This window comes from Macaca mulatta, chromosome 11, assembly GCF_049350105.2.
Source record: "Macaca mulatta isolate MMU2019108-1 chromosome 11, T2T-MMU8v2.0, whole genome shotgun sequence".
Lineage (NCBI taxonomy): Eukaryota > Metazoa > Chordata > Mammalia > Primates > Cercopithecidae > Macaca > Macaca mulatta.
This window is the reverse complement of record NC_133416.1, coordinates 35,013,189-35,033,501: the sequence shown is the minus strand read 5'-3', so window position 1 is coordinate 35,033,501 and position 20,313 is coordinate 35,013,189. Positions and strand designations below refer to the sequence as shown.

The following is a 20,313-nucleotide window of genomic DNA, read 5'->3' as shown; positions in this document are numbered from 1 at the left end:
GCTGGGATTACAGGCATGTGCTACCACACCCAGCTAATTTTTTGTTTTTAATGGAGACGGGGTTTCACCTTGTTGGCCAGGATAGTGTTGAACTCCTGACCTCAGGTGATCTGCCCACCTCGGCCTCCCAAAGTGCTGGGATTACAGGCGTGAGCCACTGTGCCTGGCCAGAGCTAAAGGATTTTTAAGGTTAGATTTTCTCCTCTACCACCTTCTAGTTTCATGGTACAGAATAGATGACAACATAGCTTTGTTCCATTAATTTTGCTTGTCTGGAAAGGACCAGGATGTGTAGGTTGTAGGGCCTTGTCCTACCTCCCAATGTTGCTCTATTTGCAGAATGAACAGCTGACTTTGGCTGATGTTTGTTGATACCTTCAGGAAATAATGTTGACTTCAGAGTTAACAGACAAGCCTTCTTTTGGCATCGAGTTTTTCTTCCTCTTGCCAGTTCAAATGAGGCTTCCCTTTTGTCATGTGCAACCACAAGCTGACTGTGCTGCTTCTCTTAGTTAATCACAGACAAGGCCCAACTGTTTGATATGTATCAGGTGGGAGTTAAACAAAAGCCCAAGCCTAAATCTTAAATAACAAGAGGAAGAAGGATGCCTGCGTATCAGCTGATGTCTTGTCAAGTACCTACTTAGTCTTGGAATAACTTTAACTTTGCCTACCAAGTGGCTTTCTGACTGATACCACTTAGGGTCTTACCATACAGTTTACATTACACAGTACTAGGAAGCCTATAGTTGTTGGTGATGCGTGCATAATTTTTTAAAACCATTGAGGTGATCACTCTCTCAGAGAGTGCTGATTATTAGACCTTCAAGACTGGTCCCAGGCCAGGTGCGGTGGTTTACGCCTATAATCCCAGCACTTTGGGAGGCCGAGGCAGGTGGGTCACCTGAGGTCAGGAGTTTGAGAGTAGCCTGGCCAACATGGTGAAACCCTGTCTCTACTAAAAATACAAAAATTAGCTGGGCACAGTGGCACACGCTTATGATCCCAGCTACTCAGGAGGCTGAGGAAGGAGAACCAGTTGAACTTGGCGGCAGATGTTGTAGTGAGCCAAGATTTCACCACTGCACTCCAGCCTGGGCAACACAGCAAGACTCTGTCTCAAAAAAAAAAAAAAAAAAAAAAAAGACTGGTCCCACAGCCACCAGGCCTTGTATATGATACATGCACATAAACTGTGTGTTGGTAAAAACCATACCCATTATCAAGTAGCAATAGTCCCATTTAAAAAACAAAATTTTGGCTGGGCACCGTGGCTCACGTCTGTAATCCCAGCACTTTGGGAGGCCAAGGCAGAAGGATTCCTGGAAACCAGGAGTTTGAGACCAGCCTGGGCAACGCCATGAGACCCTGTCTCTACAAAAAATAAATTCACTGAGCATGGCGACATGCGCCTATAGTCCCAGCTACTCAGGAGGCTGAGGTGGGAAGATCCCTACAGCCTAGGAGGTTAAGGCTGCAATGAGCTGTGATTGTGCCACCACACTCCAGCCTGGGCAACAGAGTGAGACTTTGTCTCAAAAAATTTTGAAAAAAAAAAAAAAAAATTCCTGGGCCAGGCACAGTAGCTTACACCTGTAATCCCAGCACTTTGAGGGCCAGGTGGGAGGATCACATGAGGCCAAGAGCTTAAGACCAGCCTAGGCGACATAGTAAGACTGTCTACAAAAATAAATTAGCTGGACTTGGAGGTGCATGCCTATAGTCGCAGCTACTCAGATGGCTGAGGCAAGTGCACCCCTTGAGCCCGGGAGGTTGACGCTGCAGTGAGGCATGATCATGCCACTGCATTGTAGCCTGGACAATAGAGTGAGACTAACTCAAAAACAACAAAACAAAACAAAACAAAAATTCTGCCTCCTAAAGTTCCTTATTTTGTCTGGTGGTGAAGTGTCTTGAAAAGATGCACCAGACATTATTGTTCCTGGCCATTTCATGTCCTGGAAACTAACTGTAGCCTTTTACTTTAACCATCTCCTTCAGCTCGTTGTTTCCCCAGGCCAGCTGACCACACACTGTACCTGAGTTTGGATGTTCTGGGATTGTAACAAACTTCCTTTCAATGCTGGTCAATTAAGCATATTTGACAGCACCCCTGCACATAGCCACAGACAGACTAGCTTATATCCTACCTTATATGGAAGAGCCTGTAACAATCCTGTTAGAGCAGTTAATTCTGATTTTAAATGAGAATCACAGGTCAGAATTTCCCAGAATGAAATTCTAGGGTACCCTAATTTCAGGAATTTTGTGAAAATTACAGATCATGCTAGTTGTAAGTTGCCTACCATAATGTCTAGTGCAAACACTAAATTGCAGCTGGTTTTTTTTTTTTTCATTTGTCACTGCCCATTCTTTGGTTTACCATATGAATCTAAGATTTAGTCACACTGTCATTAATCTCAACCATTAACATACCATTCTTCCTTTTCATTCTAGCAAGGTCCAGGGTGTTATGTTTTCTTTTCTCTTTTTCATTGTGACACTCAGGAATGTGTGAGATAAGAGGTCCTAGAGGGAGTGAAAAGTCACAGATTTGCTTTCTGATAAAACACCTGAATCCTCCTAAATATGTGAAGCTCTGTGACCATTTCAGAGACACACAGAGGTTCAGATTCTATTTCTTCCCCCATTACAAGTCACATTGCTGGAGAGATTCTTCCCAATATCAAGCACTGGCCACAAGTCAAGCTGGTGTCTTCCCATTTGGGACCAGTGAAGGTGAAGAACTCCAAATAATTCCTGCTTTTATGTGAAGAGTAGTTTGTCTCCTTCCTCACTCTCCATCTCCAAAGGCTCTGGCCCCTTGCCTTCAACCCCTAGTCCAAGGAGCTGTTTTTAAATTTCAGTATATAACAGTATACTGTTTTAGTTTTCCTAAAGGTACCCAGATATTTACTCAGACCTAGGCTTGATTATACCAGGGGAAATAAACCCATTGTTTAATCAAATGCAAATGACAGGCACTAAATTACACATTTTTAATATATTCTGTTGTTAACTTTAATAAGCACTTTTTATTGAGTAGCTACCATGTTTGTATGCTCATTCTCTTTTAATTTTCAATAAGGTCATTGTTTCAGTGTATTTCACTTATAGTTTTGAGATATTTTTCTATTGAGCCACGATTGGGTAATGTATGGGAAACTAATCAATAAATAGTTCTTATGATTCAAGAGATACATTGTAAAAAAGATCAATTCTGCCTAAGGATAGCCATGTTAATTTTCTGATTCCCTCAAGCTTAAGTACTAGCTGTTAAAAAAATATGTATTTTAAGATGGATATATCATTTTCTATAGTTATTGGTTATTTTCAGGGTGGTACAATAACAAATTACTTTCTGTCTAATGACTTCTATTCCTGGATGCAGTGGTATAAAATAATCTGCCCTTATCATTCATATTTCTGTGTAGTTGAGTAAGGTGGGAACTATTTTTGATATGCCGGAGCAATGGGGTTCCATGCACTTTCTGTCAGCAAAAGTATCGGCTGCCAGAAACCCCTGATAAGTCCCATTTCAAGCAAGTAGAGTCTGGATAATACCAAACAGCAAGACAACAGTTAGTACTTGTGAACTGGCAGTACTGCCAACTTGACTTACCACTCCAACCCGAAATAAACACCCTGGAGTTAAACAAAGCTAAGTCATCCATCTGCAAGGTACGCAGTGGGCTTAGCCAGGAAGAAAGACCTTTTGATTTGTCAAAGCAATTTTAAACTACTGCCATTTATCCTGGCTAGAGGTTAAAAAGGCCAAGGGGAAGCTTTTAAACATATGATAACATCATGTAGTTGGGGACATATGGTATTTGCAGACTGAATGAATGCTAGATGGGGTTTGCTGTGTTCTGGGCCACCCTGGGTGCAGAATAAAGAACAGCCCTCTTTTCCTGACTTTACCACTAATTTGCTGTCACTGGGAAAAGTAACGGAAGCTCTTTTGGCTTCTAGTTTTTCATGTATAAAATAAGGAGACTGGAAAAGATGCTTTTTCAGTTTCTGTCAAGCTTCTGAAGCCCCATGATTCTTAAAGGGCTCACAAAGTAGATAGAGGATCTTGGCTGAAATGATCATTTCTTTGAAAAAAGCTAAGTAAAAAAATTGTTTTATTTCCAGCTTATGAACCCATTCATTATTTTTTTTTTAATGAACAAACTGTCCAAGTTTTTCAGGTACAGTAAAAATTAATAAGGAAGTAGAAGTGTCAAATGAGAATCAGTCACATAAGAGATTTTGTTAAAAGCTTTCATTATATCAATTCAGCAGCCATTAAATTGTTAGTATATTCTTAGTTTTAGGTATGTTAGTCTTATCGCCTCAACTGTCAGGTTGAATCATGAAATTGCCATTTTTGAGGGTTAAAACAGTCGGTTTTTGTTAGTTTCCAGAGTTCAACCTATAGATGTGATCTCCCTGAAGGCAAGGTATAATATTGTGTATCTTCCTCTCATTCCCTTTAGTTTTTTTTTGTTTTTGTTTTTGTTTTTTTTTTTTTTTTTTGAGACAGAGTCTAGCTTTGTGGCCCAGGCTGGAGTGCAGTGGTACGATCTCAGCTCACTGCAAGCTCCACCTCCCGGGTTCACGCCATTCTCCTGCCTCAGCCTCCCCAGTAGCTGGGACTATAGTCATCCACCACCACGCCCGGCTAATTTTTGTTTTGTATTTTTAGTAGAGACGGGGTTTCACCATGTTAGCCAGGATGGTCTCAATCTCCTGACCTCGTGATCCACCCACCTCAGCCTCCCAAAGTGCTGGGATTACAGGCGTGAGCCACCGTGCCCAGCTCCCTTTAGTTCTTGATATAATGCTTAGGCACCTTTGTTTCTTTGACAAATATACATTGAAAGCAGTATTTTGAGGCAGAAGGCCTTTTGGAAATCACTTATATTACTTTATTTTGTTAATTTTTTAGACAGGGTCTTGCTCTGTCACCCAGGCTGGAGTGTAGTAACACAATCTCGGCTCACTGCAGCCTCAACCTCCAGGCTCAAGCAGTCTTATTCCTCAGCCTCCCAGGTAGCTGGGACTACAGGCACATGCCACCATGCCTAGCTAGTTTTTTGTATTTTTTCATAGAGACAGGGTTTAGCCATGTTGCCCAGGCTGGTCTTAAACTCCTGGGCTCAAGCAATCCTCCTGGCTTGGACTTCCAAAATGCTGGGATTACAGGTGTTAGCCACAGCTTCTGGCCTATATTATTTTAAAGATGAGGAAAATAAGGCTCAAAAATGTCTCGAAGTTGCAGTTCTTTTTGATGTTCAGAATGACACTAACACATTGTAAACAAAAAGTCCTGAACATATTTTGGATATTCTACCTACCAGTAAAAGAAACTGATCTGGGCCGGACGTGGTAGCTCATGCCTGTAATCCCAGCACTTTGGGAGGCTGAGGCGGGTGGTTCACAATGTCAAGAGATCGAGACCATCCTGGCTAACCAACATGGTGAAACCCCATCTCTACTAAAAATACAAAAATTAGCTGGGCGTAGTGATGCACACCTGTAGTCCCAGCTACTCAGGGAGGCTGAGGCAGGAGAATCGCTTGAACCCAGGAGGTGGAGGTTGCAGTGAGCTGAGATCGCGCCACTGCACTCCAGCCCTGGTGACAGAGCGAGACTCCGTCTCAAAAAAAAAAAAAAAAAATCTGATACATTTTGTAGGGACAGTTCTTAACAAAGTTGGGAATAGAGGTGATTCTCAAGTTTTAAAAACCTGAAGGCCAGATTTTTTTGTCATTCTTGTTGACTGAGGTATTGACACTTTTGGAAAAAAAAATATGTTTAAGTAGTTAATGCTAGTAAGAAAAACTTAATCTAAGGGAAGGTAGTAACAATAATACCAGACTATAAACATGATGTGAATCTGCACTATAATCCCCAAATGCATTACTTTCCTGTATTTGATAAGTTTCATTTCTCAGTAAACAACTTCCAATTGTAGGTTTAGTTACTGTTTGTAGAAAGGTGTCATGACTTAGCCATATTAGAAATAGAGAAGTGTAAAGATGTTCATGGGCCATACTCTTGACTGAAGCCTTACACACTGCAGACTCTTCCATGTTTTCTGTAACATCTCTCTGCCATTTTAATGGTAAAATAATCATATTTTAGAGCATCTGATTTAATATTTGTCAATAACAGTTTATACTGAAACTTAGAAAACCACAAAGAATGTAGTCCAACACACTATCTTTACAAATGAGGAAACTGAGGCCCAGAGCAACTTTAAATTACTTAGAGTTAAAATTAGAGCAAATTGGGACTTGGCATCCAGTATATTATAATGTCTAATGTGCCATTTGCTCTCGTTCTAGTTACAAAAACATTTGCCTCATATCCAAAACAGTCAAAATGGAGCGAAGATTAAGTAAATAATGTTTTGATCATGGTGCTTGGAGTGAAGTAGACGGAAGACTTATGACACGATTACGTGTTGTTTGGAAATATTCAGAAAGTATGTTCATAGTTGATCCTTTAGGCAGTCAGTGATTTGTTGACTGGGCAAGTCTGTCACACTTTTACATATTTGCCAGTTTCCAAACACTTGGAAGAAGCGTCAAGTAAAACTTCAAAACAAAGGCCTGTTGGATACACAGCCTAAGACTTACGGTTTTTTGCTTACTTTTTTCTGGTAGAAACATGAGTTCTGCTGGCCCTGATGGGAGAAAAGCAATGAGAAGATGTGACGGACTCATTGACTCACTGGTCCATTATGTCAGAGGAACCATTGCAGATTACCAGCCAGATGACAAGGTGATTCAAGAGATAACTATCCTGTTCTGTCTTACTAAGATGTTTCAGAATATTCTTAAGATAGCTGCTTGGTTTTGGATTTCTTCACTGACTCAATTGCTGAGCCTAAGATTTTTCCATACATCGTTAGAAATATTCAAACCTATTGCCTTTTCTATTTTCCAGGCTCCAATGTCTAACTGTCTGTCTAACCTCACTATGTGGATATTTGAAAAGAGCACAAATGCTACATGTTCAGCAATGAATTTTAATGTATCTCTTTTTTCATTCCCAAACTTGCCCCTTCTGTTTATAATCCTTCTTTTTTTTTTTTTTTTTTTTTGAGACAGAGTCTTGCTCCATCACCCAGCCTAGGCTGGAGTGCAGTGGCACAATCTCAGCTCACTGCAACCTCCACCTCCTGGGTTCAAGCAATTCTCCTGCCTCAGCCTCCCAAGTAACTGGGATTACAGGTGTGCGCCAACATGCGTAGCTAATATATTTTTGTATTTTCAGTAGAGACAGGGTTTTGCCATGTTGGCCAGCCTAGTCTTGAACTGCTGACCTCAGGTGATCCATCGCTTCGGCCTCCCAAACTGCTCTGTAAAGGCGTGAGCCACAGCACCCGGCCTATAATCCTTCTTAATCATCACCATCCACCAAAAGAAGATGGAAATCTGAGTAATCATGTGCTTTCTACCTCTGAAAAGGCTTTCAGTTCTTCCACTTCCCTCTGATGCTTCTAGTGTTTTCCTACATTGTGCATCTTTCATTCCAATTATTGCAATAGCCTCCTAGTTGGTTCCTATAAACAGTATCTCCTCCTCTTCTCCAATTCAGCATAGCTAGTAAGTTACGTATCTAAACTATAGAGTTATTCTGGACACACTCTTTAGAAAGTAAACTAAAAAGACTCTCCATTGTTTAAGAAATTTAGCCTCTACTTCTTAGCATCGCACTCCTGACTATTCATGATAACATTAGCTTTTCTAGACATACTCATTGCGATTCCCTCAGGCATCCCGCAGTTTAAGCACACCCAGTTGCATCTGGTAAACCTTGTAAGAGCTAAAGCCTGCGTCCTGTGATATCACACCTGCAAGGATGTCTATATGTATACGATCAGTATTCTTGTCCTGTTTTCTCAGGCCACAGAGAATTGTGTATGCATTCTTCATAACCTCTCCTACCAGCTGGAGGCAGAGCTCCCAGAGAAATATTCCCAGAATATCTATATTCAAAACCGGAATATCCAGACTGACAACAACAAAAGTATTGGGTGTTTTGGCAGTCGAAGCAGGAAAGTAAAAGAGGTATATTGGGAAGTTTTTGAAAGAATGAGAAAGAGAGGGAGATAATGAGAGAGATTCCGTGTTTGTGTATATGTGTATGTCTAAGTACTTGGTATATCTCGGCACTATTTTAAGTTATTTTAATTCTTACATCAACCTTTTGAGGTGTGTATTATTAATACCCTCATTTACCAGTGAGGAAACAGAGACACAGTAAGATTAATTTTCCCGGAATAATTCAGCAAATAAGTAGAAGAGATTGAATATAATCCCAGGCAGCCTGGCTCCAGATTTTCATTGCTACCCATGAACCATACTGCTTTATGCCTTATAGGTTAGGAAAGAAGCTTAATGCAGCATAGCTAATTGTATATAAATTGTTTTTATTAAAGTCAGCCCTGATATTTGGCTTTGGGCATTCTGAAAACCAACTTTGGACATACTAAAAGCAAACCTCATAGGAAGGAATACATATTTATTTCCATACTGATATGAAAACTAAAAGAATGTAACCTCCCCTCCTTCTCTGAGTATCATGGTATTTGTGGAGATCAGCTGGTAAATTTAGAACCCTGGTGCGATCCTGGACACTTTCACAAGACTGAGGGAACAGGCCTGTTTTTCTTATCTGCAGGGTGGTTGTGACTAATTTAGCTTTTAGCTCAACAGCAGCCTGAAAACCATTCTAGAATGGCCTATGCTTAATTCTCTGAATTTTCTCTCACTGGGAGAAATATCAAGTTAGGGGTGTGGGGTGTTACTAGGAAGAAATAATCATCATGGGCTAAAAGTTAAGTGATTAGAAATTGTATGTATTTGCTTTTAAAATTTCTATTTCAAGGGCTTATGCAAATTATGAGCCTTTCTAGACAGTATTTCTGGTCTCCTGGTTTGAGTGTGAAATTGTAGACGTCACCTGACATGCATTAATTCTGGATTCCTTTTGTGTGTGGTCAGCAATACCAGGACATGCCGATGCCAGAGGAAAAGAGCAACCCCAAGGGTGTGGAGTGGCTGTGGCATTCCATCGTGATAAGGATGTATCTGTCACTGATCGCCAAGAGTGTCCGCAACTACACACAGGAAGCATCCTTAGGAGCTCTCCAGAACCTCACTGCCGGAAGTGGACCAGTGAGTATTGGGCCTGATTTCCTACTTTTTAAAATAACGATATTGTAGACATACCTACATTCATTTCAGAGACGAAACAGTGAGGTAAGAGACAAAGGTTTCTTATTTTAGTCAAGACAGTTCTCAGAAATTACAGAGGGTTTCAGTCTCAGCTTATGTGAAGTCAAGTCAGGCTGCTGTTGGTCAGTACTCTCAGTTACAGATTTCAGAATCCTGCCTCAAACCGGTTTAAGCAAAAAAGAGGCAATTTTTGGCTTATAGAACTGAAAAGTCCAGGGTGGGTCTTCTTTCTGTCATGACTGGACTTAGGTGCATCAGTGATTACAATTATGACTTTCTTCATCTTTTGGGCTTGGTTTTCCTCTGCTGGTTTTGTTCTCAAAGGTTCTGTCCATAGGGTAACAAAGACAGCCATGAATTATTTCAGGCTCACATTTTATCAGCCCAATGTGTCCCCCACAAGAAACAAACTACCATTTTCCCAAGAGTGTTGTTAAGAAGTTGGAGAGTATGTCTCACGGGCTGGCTTGGGCCTCTTGCCCGTTTCTGAACCAGTACCTGTGTCTCTGAGGCTGCGATGTTCTAATTGGCCAAGTCTGGGTCATATGCCCAGATTTGCACTTCCAGGGGATGGGTTTGATTGGATGAGGGCCACTACCCCTTGTACCACATGGGCTGAACTGGTAAAGGAGTGCTTCCTAATGGAAAATGAGACTGTTACTACCAAAGGAAGGAGGAAAAAGTGCTGGGAAGGCAAAAACAACAGCAGATGTCTACTGCAGTGTGGAGTTGGAAAGGCCATCTGTGCTTTTGTGTCCCAGAAATTCAGCTACAAAATAAAGAGCTGATCCTCTTTCCAGATGCACTTACTTTATACCAGCAAAGTCAAAATAATTAAAACAGTAAAAGCTTATTCACTTCCCCATGTATTTTATACCCTTCCTATATTTAAGGTATTCTATAAGTATTTAATGATTTAAACTAAGCTTGTATTATTTGCCTTGGTCATGAAACGATTAGAATGAACTCCCCCCAAGTAGCTCATTATCTGTGTAGTCTCCACTTATCTCTGTAGAGAAAAGGACTCTTGTAAGTAGCAAAAAATATTTATGTTTTACTTGAGAAACCATATTATTCTTTAATATGTATGTTTACACAGAAGCTTGTTCTCTGTTTTGAATAAAATTGTGAAATGCTAACACCAGTATTTCTCTTACCTTAGCATTGTGGTTAAGAATGCACCCAAACTTTCATCTGTTTGGCTTTCTGCAAAATGTACATTGAGAAAGAAACTGATAACTACCAGGGAGCCCTTGATGACACAGGGACACTAATGAATCATGTTATTTCCCATTTTCCTATGCTAGATTTCCCAAAACCATTTCTCTTACTTTGCTGAACTACAGAAGCCCTCTTATTAATTCCCAGCTAACATAAAAGAAAATTAAATAGGGGTGTGTGTGTGTGTGTGTGTTTAAGCTTGCTGTGGTCTGAGTCTAGTTCAATATAAGCTAACCCTTTAAGCTTGGATTTTAGCTTCTTCCATTCCAGGAGCCTCCCACAGAATCCAGACCAGGAGTGCTTTCATTTTTCTGAGGTTACAGGGATATTTGTGCCACTTAAGCTCTGAATATGATTGTATTACGTAGTCCCTAAGTTCCTACGTTCATTTGCTGAACACACATTCTTTTGAGCATATTACATAACAGACACTAGCAGTTATGGTGTGGGTTACACAGCAGTAAATAAGACAAATCCCTGTGTTTGGTAATAGTCTTACTGGGATAAAAAACAGAAATTTAAAGTACTAGGAAAACTTTAAGGTACCAGGTCCATAAAGGACCTAAGTAAGGAAGATACCTTCATGCCCTAATTGTATCAAGGCATTTAGAATCATACCTAGCCTTAGGTATCACTATTGGCTATTTCCCTCCCTTCAGGAGGGAGTGTTTAAAGGGAGGCCTATACTCTCTCCTAAAGGCAGGGAAGTAGCCAATAGTCATACCTAAGGGGCCTAATAGGCCATCCCTAAAGGGAAGCTTACACTCAACTGATACTGATTCATATTCAAGGTTGTTAGAATTGGACTTGATTGGAGATTTATAAGAGAAAATCATTAGCAGCATGGGACAAATATGAAGCCCCTTTATTTTATTTTATTTTGTTTTTATTTATTATTGTTATTTTTGAGATGGAATCTCATTCTGTCACCCAGGCTGGAGTCCAGTGGCGCGATCTCAGCTCACTGCAACCTCTATCTCCCAGGTTCAAGCGATTCTCCTGCCTCAACCTCCTGAGTAGCTGGGATTACAGGTGCCCACCACCACGCCCAGCTAATTTTTGTATTTTTAGTAGAGATGAGGTTTCACCATGTTGGCCAGGCTGGTCTCAAACTCCTGACCTCAGGTGATCCACCAGCCTCAGCCTTCCAAAGTGCTGGGATTACAGGTGTGAGCCACCGCATCCAACCTCCCTTTATTTTTTTAAGTTACGAGATGCTTTTTAAAATTTTGACATATGTGTTTTTTTTAAATCATTACTTTTCCTAATTTTGTATGCTTAGATGCTGTGATAAGATCTCTGGCTTTATAATTTCAAACAAGGAATCTTTGAATAGGAAAACATGAAAATTAGGTCATACACATAGTACCAGAAAATATCAAGTCCATTGGTCATATGATCGTAACTGAGATAGCACCGAACAATTAATGACGGTGTACTTTACTTGGCAAAGAACCCAAGCTGAAATAGCTTCCTAAAAGACAGATTATATAATTTACATACAAAAATTATGACAGTAATTTCTAGTTAGTACAAGTATGTTAGTTTAAGCTTTATTAGTTCAGATATAATGGTCACTCTAGTAGCAAAAGGATGGAATAATAAAATTTACTTATTTAGCAAGCTCTTTAAATATAATATAAATTAAAAGATTAAACATTGCATAGTAAAAGTTAAAAGTCATTGAAATAAAGTTTGGTATTTTTGTCTTAATTTTTTGAGATAGAGTCTCATTCTGTTGTCCAGGCTAGAGTGCAGTGGTACGATCTCGGCTCACTGCAACCTCTGTCTCCTGGGTTCAAGTAATTCTCGTGCCTCAGCCTCCCGAGTAGTTGGAATTACAGGCCTGTGCCACCACTCCCAACTAATTTCTGTATTTATAGTATAAATGGGTTTCACCATGTCAGCCAGGCTGGTCTCGAACTCCTGACCTCAAGTGATCTGCCCTCTTCAGCCTCCTTAAGTGCTGGGGACAGGCCTGACCCACTGTGCCCAGCCTGAAATAAATAGTTTTAAAAGCCCTTTATTTAATATCGATCAGAAAAAAATGAAACAGATTCCCTCAGCGGCCCCCAACCTTTTTGGCACCAGAGACTGGTTTCATGGAAGACGGTTTTTTCACAGACTAGGCTGGGGAGAGAGAGTTTCAGGATGAAACTGTTCCACCTTAGATCAATTAGATTCTTATAAGGAGCACACAGCCTAGATCCCTCACGTGTGCAGTTCACAATAGGGTTCGTGCGCCTGTGAGAACCTAATGCCACCACGGATCTGACGGGAAGTGGAGCTCAAGCACTAACAATGCTCACTCACTGCTCACTTTCTGCTCTGCGGCGGGTTCCTAACGGTCCATGGTCTGGTACTGTGACCCAGGGGGTTGGGATCTTCTGCCCTACCGCATACCTTACCCAAAAATAAATACCAACAGGAATGAAACCTAAATATAAAAGTAAATACCAACAGGAATGAAACCTAAATATAAAAGGTAAAACAATAAAGATGCTAAACAATTACATGGAAGAATATCTTCATGACCTGGAATAGGGAAAGATTTCCTTAAAATGGACACAAAGAGGACTAACCTTAAAGTAAACATTTGATAAATTGACTAAATTAATAACTTATGCTATCAAAAGACATGTTAAGACATTACAAAGGCAAACCACAGAGTGGGAAAAGATTTTTGCAACATATGTAAGTAACAAACGTGGGTATCCGGAAAATACAGAAGAGTTGAGATAACAATAAATAAACAAAACATGGACAGCCCAATAGAAAAATGAATGGACAAGAGACTTAAGAGACACTTGGCGAAAGATAACATTGAAATAGCCAACATAAATTCTTTCCCATGGCCAATGTCCAGAATGGTGTTTCACAGGTTTTCTTCTAGGATTCTTACATTTTGAGGTCTTAACATTTAAATCTTTAATCCATCTTGAATTAATTTTTATATATAGTAAAAGGTAGAGGTCCAGTTTTGTTTTTCTGCATATGGTTGGCCAGTTATCCCAGCACCATTTATTGAATAGGGAGTCCTTTCCCCATTGCTTATTTTTGTCAACTTTGTCAAAGACCAGATGGCTGTAGGTGTGGAGCTTCATTGCTGGGTTGTCTATTCTGGGACCTAATTAAGCTAAAGAGCTTCTGCACAGCAAAATAAACTATCAAGGGAGTAAATAGACAACCTACGGAATGGGAGAAAATGTTCACAAAGTATGTATCTGGTAAAGGTTTAAATCCAGAATCTGTAAGGAACTTAAAAAATTCAGCAAGCAAAAACCAAATAACCCCATTAAAAAAGGGAGCAAAAGACATGAACAGACATTTCTCAAAAAAAGACATTGCCAGTGGCCAAAAAACATGAAAAAACACTCATCATCACTAATCATCATTAATCATCAAATCAAAACTACAGTGAGACGCCGTCTCACACCACTTAAAATGGCTATTATTAAAAAGTCAAAACGCAACAGATGCTGGTGAGGCTTAGGAGAAAAGGGAACACTTACATACTGTTGGTGGGAATAGAAATTAGTTCAGCCACTGTGGAAGGCAGTTTGGAGGTTTCTCAAAGAACTTAAAACAGAGCTACCATTCCACCCAGCAATCCCATTACTGAGTAGATATCCAAAGGAAAATAAATTATTCTACCAAAAAGACACGTGCACTCATAGGTTCATCACCATGCTGTTTGCAATAGCAAAGACAGAGAATCCACCTGGGTGCCCATCCATGGTGGATTGAATAAAGAAAATGTGGTACATATGCACCCTGGAATGATATGCAGCCATAAAAAAGAGTAAAATCATGTCCTTTGCAGCAACATGGATGCATCTGGAAGCCATTTTCCTAAGTGAATTAATGCAGGTACAGAAAAACAAATACCACATATTCTCACTTATACGTGGGAGTTAAACATTGGTTACTCGTGGACATAAAGATTGCAACATTAGACACCGGGGACTACAAGAAGAGGGAGAGAAGGAGGGGGAAAGAGATGAATAACTAACTCTTGGGTACTATGCTCACTACCTGGGTGACGGGATCATTCATATCACAAACCTTAGCATCACACAGTATACCCATGTCACAAACCTGCACATCTACCCCCTGAATCTAAAAGTTGAAATTTTTTTTCAAGGCCAATAAACATTTGAAAACATTTTTTCAACCTCATTAATGATCAAGACAATATAAGTTAAAAGTGCTATTGCAAACAGTTGACCAGCTAAATAACAGTCATTCTCACATATTTATAAAAGCTAGAATATAGAATCTCTATTTGGTAGCGCTCATTGCTTATTTTCCTTATGGAGCAAACTATAAAGGTCATCCTACTTCACGCTTTCTCATTTCCCTCAGTGAATCAGAATTAGTGAAATTTTGCCATGCTGTCCCCAAGCTGAGCAAACAGCATTTAAGGAATCAGACCTCATCTACAGTCACATGTTTTCAATGATTGTTCTTACGAATTAACATGAAAACATTAATGCTCTTTATTATATCTAAGCATATATCATTAAATAGTGTAGTATGATATGTCTATAAAGCGAGATTTTAATTCTCAAGAAATTCTCATGTTTTAAAAGAAAACAAAAATTGTAACAAATATTTTGTGACTTTGATTCCTCATCTTGTTTTCAAGTACCTTCTGAGATGATAAATCTTCAGGGAAACTTGATAGCATATTATTTATACAATTCAGGTCAGTAAACATTTGTATAGGACCTATCATGTGCAAGGTACCATACAAGGCACTGAGGTGGAGAAAAGATGGATAAGATACATTCTTTCAAGAGGCTAATGAATGGTCTAGTAGGAGAGATAGGCAGTTTAGGAGAGTTGTAATCTAGAGAACTAGGGAGTAGTGGTAAGGAAGGAAGTAAAATGTCACACTACAGAGGACTGTTTGAGCCGTACTAAGATGTTTGAACATCATTTGGAAGGCGATGGGGAGTCATGAAAGGGTTTAAATCTGAGGTGTGGAACATAATCAGATTAAATTTTACAAGGGTGATTCTGGTGTAAGGCTTTGAAACCCCCACTGGTGTTTAAGAAACAGCAGTTTACTAGCAACATTGAGTTTCTTGTAGAGATTGGAGGCCATAATTTGCAGATTGGTTCTTCTGCAAATGCACTGTTTGCCCTAGCAATATTTGGTAGACAAGTATAAAATCAGAAAAGAAAAAAGTTAAATGAACCCCGTATTGCAGTTTTGATGGGTGAGAGAAAAATAAGCTAGACTGACAAGATTGTTGAGAGTACTGGAACTTTTTTTTTTAAGATGGAGTCTCACTCTGTTGCCCAGGGTGGAGTCCAGTGGCACGGTCTTAGCTCACTGCAACCTCCGCCTCCCAAGTTCAAGTGATTCTCCTACCTCAGCCCACCAAGTAGCTGAGATTATAGGCGCCCACCACCACGCTCAGCTAATTTTTTGTATTTTTAGTAGAGACAGGGTTTCACCGTGTTGGCCAGGCTGGTCTCGAACTCCTCACCTCAGGTGATCTGCCTTCCTCAGCCTCCCAAAGTGCTGGGATTACAGGTTTGAGCCATAGTGCCCAGCCTGGAGAGATAATATTTAATGTGATGGTTCGTGCACTGTAGTCTAAATAAGAAATTTAAGACAGGAGAGAATTGATATCTTGAGGTGTAAGGAATGAAGGTCGGGTAAAGGGACTGAAGTTCTTGATGAGGCTGAAGAGAAACATGGTAGGAGGGAGAGCAAGGAGAATGGGAAAATGTGTTCAGAGCCTGACATTGATGAGTTTATGTTTTCGGAGGCAACATATCTCTGAGTGAACACAGGCTCTGTGTGACCATGGAAGTGAGTGGCTGATGTATGGAAGAGATGGAAGTCAGGGACTGTGCGGGAGTCTAGGAACTGTGAGGTAATCATTTTGATGAGGTATATGAATAGGAGATGGAGAAGGCTGTGAACTGGGCTCCAAAGCCTCCAGCGAATATTGAGGAAAGAACAATAGGCCTTGTGATAGCAAAGAAAATGCTGTGGGGGGTGATACAGCTGGACGGTGGTAACTCAGAAGAACAGGACTTATGCATTTGAGGGAAGACGGAATAGTGTAGAAGTGCAGCTGGGAAGAGACAGAAGTGCCAAATGTCCCTCCTGGCCCAGGATACAGAAGTGGTGTCCAATAGTCTCCTCCTTGGATGGCTACAGGGGAAGGATTCTTCTCAGAGGAGAGCAAATAGTCTAACAGAATGTTCTGCAAATTAATGAAAGACAAATTTTTATTTGTTTATAATAAAACAAACATTATAAAATAGTAATTAAATTCCTTTGAGTCATGGACACTTTGAGAGTCTAATAAAAGATATGTTTTAATAACTAATAAACAGTATTACAACTGTATCTAACAATTACATGTTTTCTTCCTCCCCCTTTTTTTTTTTCCCGAGATGGGGTCTTGCCTTGTCACCCAGGCTGGAGTGCAGTGGTGCAAACATGGCTCACTGCAGCCTTGACCACCAGGGTTCAAATGATTCTCTCCCACCTCAGCCTCCCAAGAAGCTAGAACCACAGGTACATACCGCAACACTGGGCTAATTTTTTTTATCATTTGTAGAGACAAGGTCTCACTATGTTGCCCAGGCTGGTCTCAAACTCCTGGCCTCAAGCAATCCTCCCACCTCAGCCTCCCAAAGTGCTGGGATTACAGGCATGAGCCACCAGGCCTAGCTTCTTCCTGCTGTTTTTAATATTGAAAGAAAAAATGATACTGACTAAATTATAAAAACAATAAGACATGACAATTATTTGTTTCATTATATATTAAGCAGGCTCAGTTTAAAGTAAGTTGATTAACATTAAAGTCATATCCAAAAGCCCAAAATGAACTTGAAATGATTCTACTTCCCAATATTTATATATTTGCTCCCACTGATCTGATAATCCTGTTCCTAAAATCCAGACATCCATATGAGAGTTCACAAGGGGTCCTCATGGCTTAGACTATTTGTTTGGTTGGTTGTTTTGGGGTTTTGTTTTTAGTTTTTTGCTTTGGTTTTGTTTACATTTTTGTTTTATGTTTGTCTGGTCACTATTGGGCTAACACTGACCATTATTTAGATTTATAACCTTCAATCTTGTGATGAATTGGTTTTGAAAACTGCAGGCTACACTTTTTTATTTCTCTAGTAAGCTCCTGGAAGTCAAGACATTTTATATTTTCAAAAATACAATTCTCACCTTCAGACTGACTGTGCTTGCGATAGTTTACAGCTACAGCCAGGAATAACAAATGCAAGGACTGTGATCAGTTAACACGGATTTGACCGAATATAGATCCAAACTTCTAAGCAGGTTACAGAAAGTCAATTGGCAGGTCGTTTGTGTGGAAATAGTGATGGGTTTTCCCATTTAAAAGTTAATAATGGCTGGGCGCAGTGGCTCATGCCTGTAATCCCAGCACTTTGGGAGACTGAGGCAGGTGGATCACTTGAGGTCAGGCGTTCAAGACCAGCCTGGCTAACACGGTGAAACTCCATCTCTACTGAAAATACAAAAAATTAGCTGGGCGTGTTGGCGGGCGCCTGTAGTCCCAGCACTCAGAAGACTGAGGCAGGAGAATGGCGTGAACCCGGGAGGCAGAGGTTGCAATGAGCCAGGATCACGCCATTGCACTGCAGCCTGGGTGACAGAGCGAGACTCCGTCTCAAAAAAAAAAAAAAAAAAAAAAAAAAAAGCGTAAATTAATTAACCTGTGTAAATTCCCAAAACTTGAACAAGAAGAAATAGAAAAGATAACTAATTATCAACCGGTAAATGAACTGAAATGATAATGAAAGACATCTCCCTTTAAGATTTTTTTCTCAGCTCAGTTAGCTTTCTGGGTGAACACAGATTCCATGTCACCGTGGAAGTGAGTGACAGATATGCAGCAATGTAGGTTGAGGATCCCTAATCCAAATTTTCAAAATCTGAAATGCTCCAAAATCCAAAACCTTTTTAGTACCAGCATGACATCATGCGTTGAAAATGTTATACTTGACCTTGTATGGCGAGTCAAGTCAAAACGCAGGCACACAATACACAGTTTACTCGGCATCCCCAAGCAGAAAAGAAAAAAAAAACAAATCCCTCCCAGCTCCCTTCAGCTGCCATATATCTTTTCCACAGACACCCAGTTTCCCCCATGCAAGCAAGCACACCCACAAAGGATAGTAAAATGGCGTGTGTGCAGGCCAGGCATGCTGATGGCAGGTTTCCCACAATGCCCCACATGGAGCCAAGACCTACATGCATGACTCAACTGTGTTTGCTTGCTTACTCTTTGCTCTGTGGTATAAAGGTATTGCTGAAAATGACAAAATGACCTACAGATACCCCTCAGGGTAACTGATAAAAAGAGGAAGCATTTATGTTTACCTCTAGCACAGAAAGCCAAGCTGTTGGAGAAACTGGACAGGAGTATATGAAACATCCATATATGACCTGAAGAAACAGAAGGATACATTGTTGAAGTTCTGTGCTGAAACTGATTCACAGAAGTTAGTGAAAATTAGAAAACTGCATAAAGTCAAACATGAAGATCTTGATCATGTATTGAAAGTGCGGATCTGTCCCCGTCACAGTGAACACATGCCACATAATGGTACGCTGACCATGAAACAAGCAAAGATCTTGATGAACTGAAAATTAAAAGGAAATGTGAATAATCAATAGGCTGGTTGCAGAAATTTAACAAAAGACACAGCATTACATTTTTAAAGATTTGTGATGATAAAGCATCTGCTGATCACAAAGCAGTGAAGAAATTCATTGAGTTTGCCAGTCATGCCTAATGAAAATCTGAAGCCAAAACAAGTCTATAATGCTGATGAAACATCACTGTTTTGGCATCATTGCCTCAGAAAGACACTGACTACAGCTGCTGAAACAGCACCTACTAGAATTAAGGCTGCCAAGGACAGAATATGCCGGGATGTGTTAATGCATCAGGCACACATAAGTGGGGTGATAGATAAAAACTTGTGTCCTCACTGTTTTCAAGGAGCAAGTTTCTTACCAGTCTGTTATTATGCTAACAGAAAGACATGGAGCACCAGGGACATCTTTTTTGATTGGTTTCACAAACATTTGGTACCAAGTGGCTAATGCTTGCTGCAGGGAGACTCGACTGGATGATGACTGCAAGATTTTGTTATTACATGACAACTGTTCTGCTCATCTCCCAGCTGAAATTCTCATTTTAAAAATGTCTATTCTATGTACTTTCCCTCAAATGTGACTTCATCATTTTAGCCATGTGACCAGAGTATCCTTAGATCAATAAAGAGTAGATTAAAAAAACACTTTTCTTGAACAGCATGCTGGCTAGCAGCGGTGTACAGAGGTGTGGGTGTGAGAAAGTGTTCAAAAGGAGTTTAGCCTGAGGATGCTCTATATGCTGTTGCCATTGCTTGAAACAGGTGTGCATGCCTGGCACAACTCTGGCCTACAGCTATGTCCAGTGGTAATGATAAACGAGATGGTGGCTTTGAAGGATTATATATGTCAAGTGAGAAAAAAAGATGGCTGAACTCCTTACCTTTGCAAAAATATAGACTTCATAATCCGTCAGTAAGCTGGAAGAAGTGAATACTATAAGAAGTTTTTAACATTGATAACAAGGCTCCACTTGTTCATTCATTGACCAATGGTGAAATGGCCAAAATGATTCTGAATAAGGTAATCATGATAATAGTGATGTTGTTAACACTGCAGAAAAAGTGCCTATAGATGACAGGGTGAAATTGTGTGATGGGCTTATTGAAGAACTAGAGCAGCAGGCATTCATAACAGAACAACTCATTCTATTTATAAAATCAAAGAGAGACTGCTAAAATAAGAGCC

General features: G+C 40.1%; 1 protein-coding gene across 2 annotated transcripts in view; it reads left to right on the top strand.

The window, feature by feature from the left end:
• The window catches only part of PKP2 (plakophilin 2), a 108,651-nt gene that overhangs the window by 68,980 nt on the left and 19,358 nt on the right, over window positions 1-20,313 (top strand). For both annotated transcript variants that reach the window (XM_077953850.1, XM_015151418.3), the window contains exons 7-9: window positions 6,657-6,774; window positions 7,902-8,066; window positions 9,003-9,176. In XM_077953850.1, coding sequence (XP_077809976.1) covers window positions 6,657-6,774; window positions 7,902-8,066; window positions 9,003-9,176 — 457 coding nt within the window. The remainder of the gene's footprint in view (window positions 1-6,656; window positions 6,775-7,901; window positions 8,067-9,002; window positions 9,177-20,313) is intronic.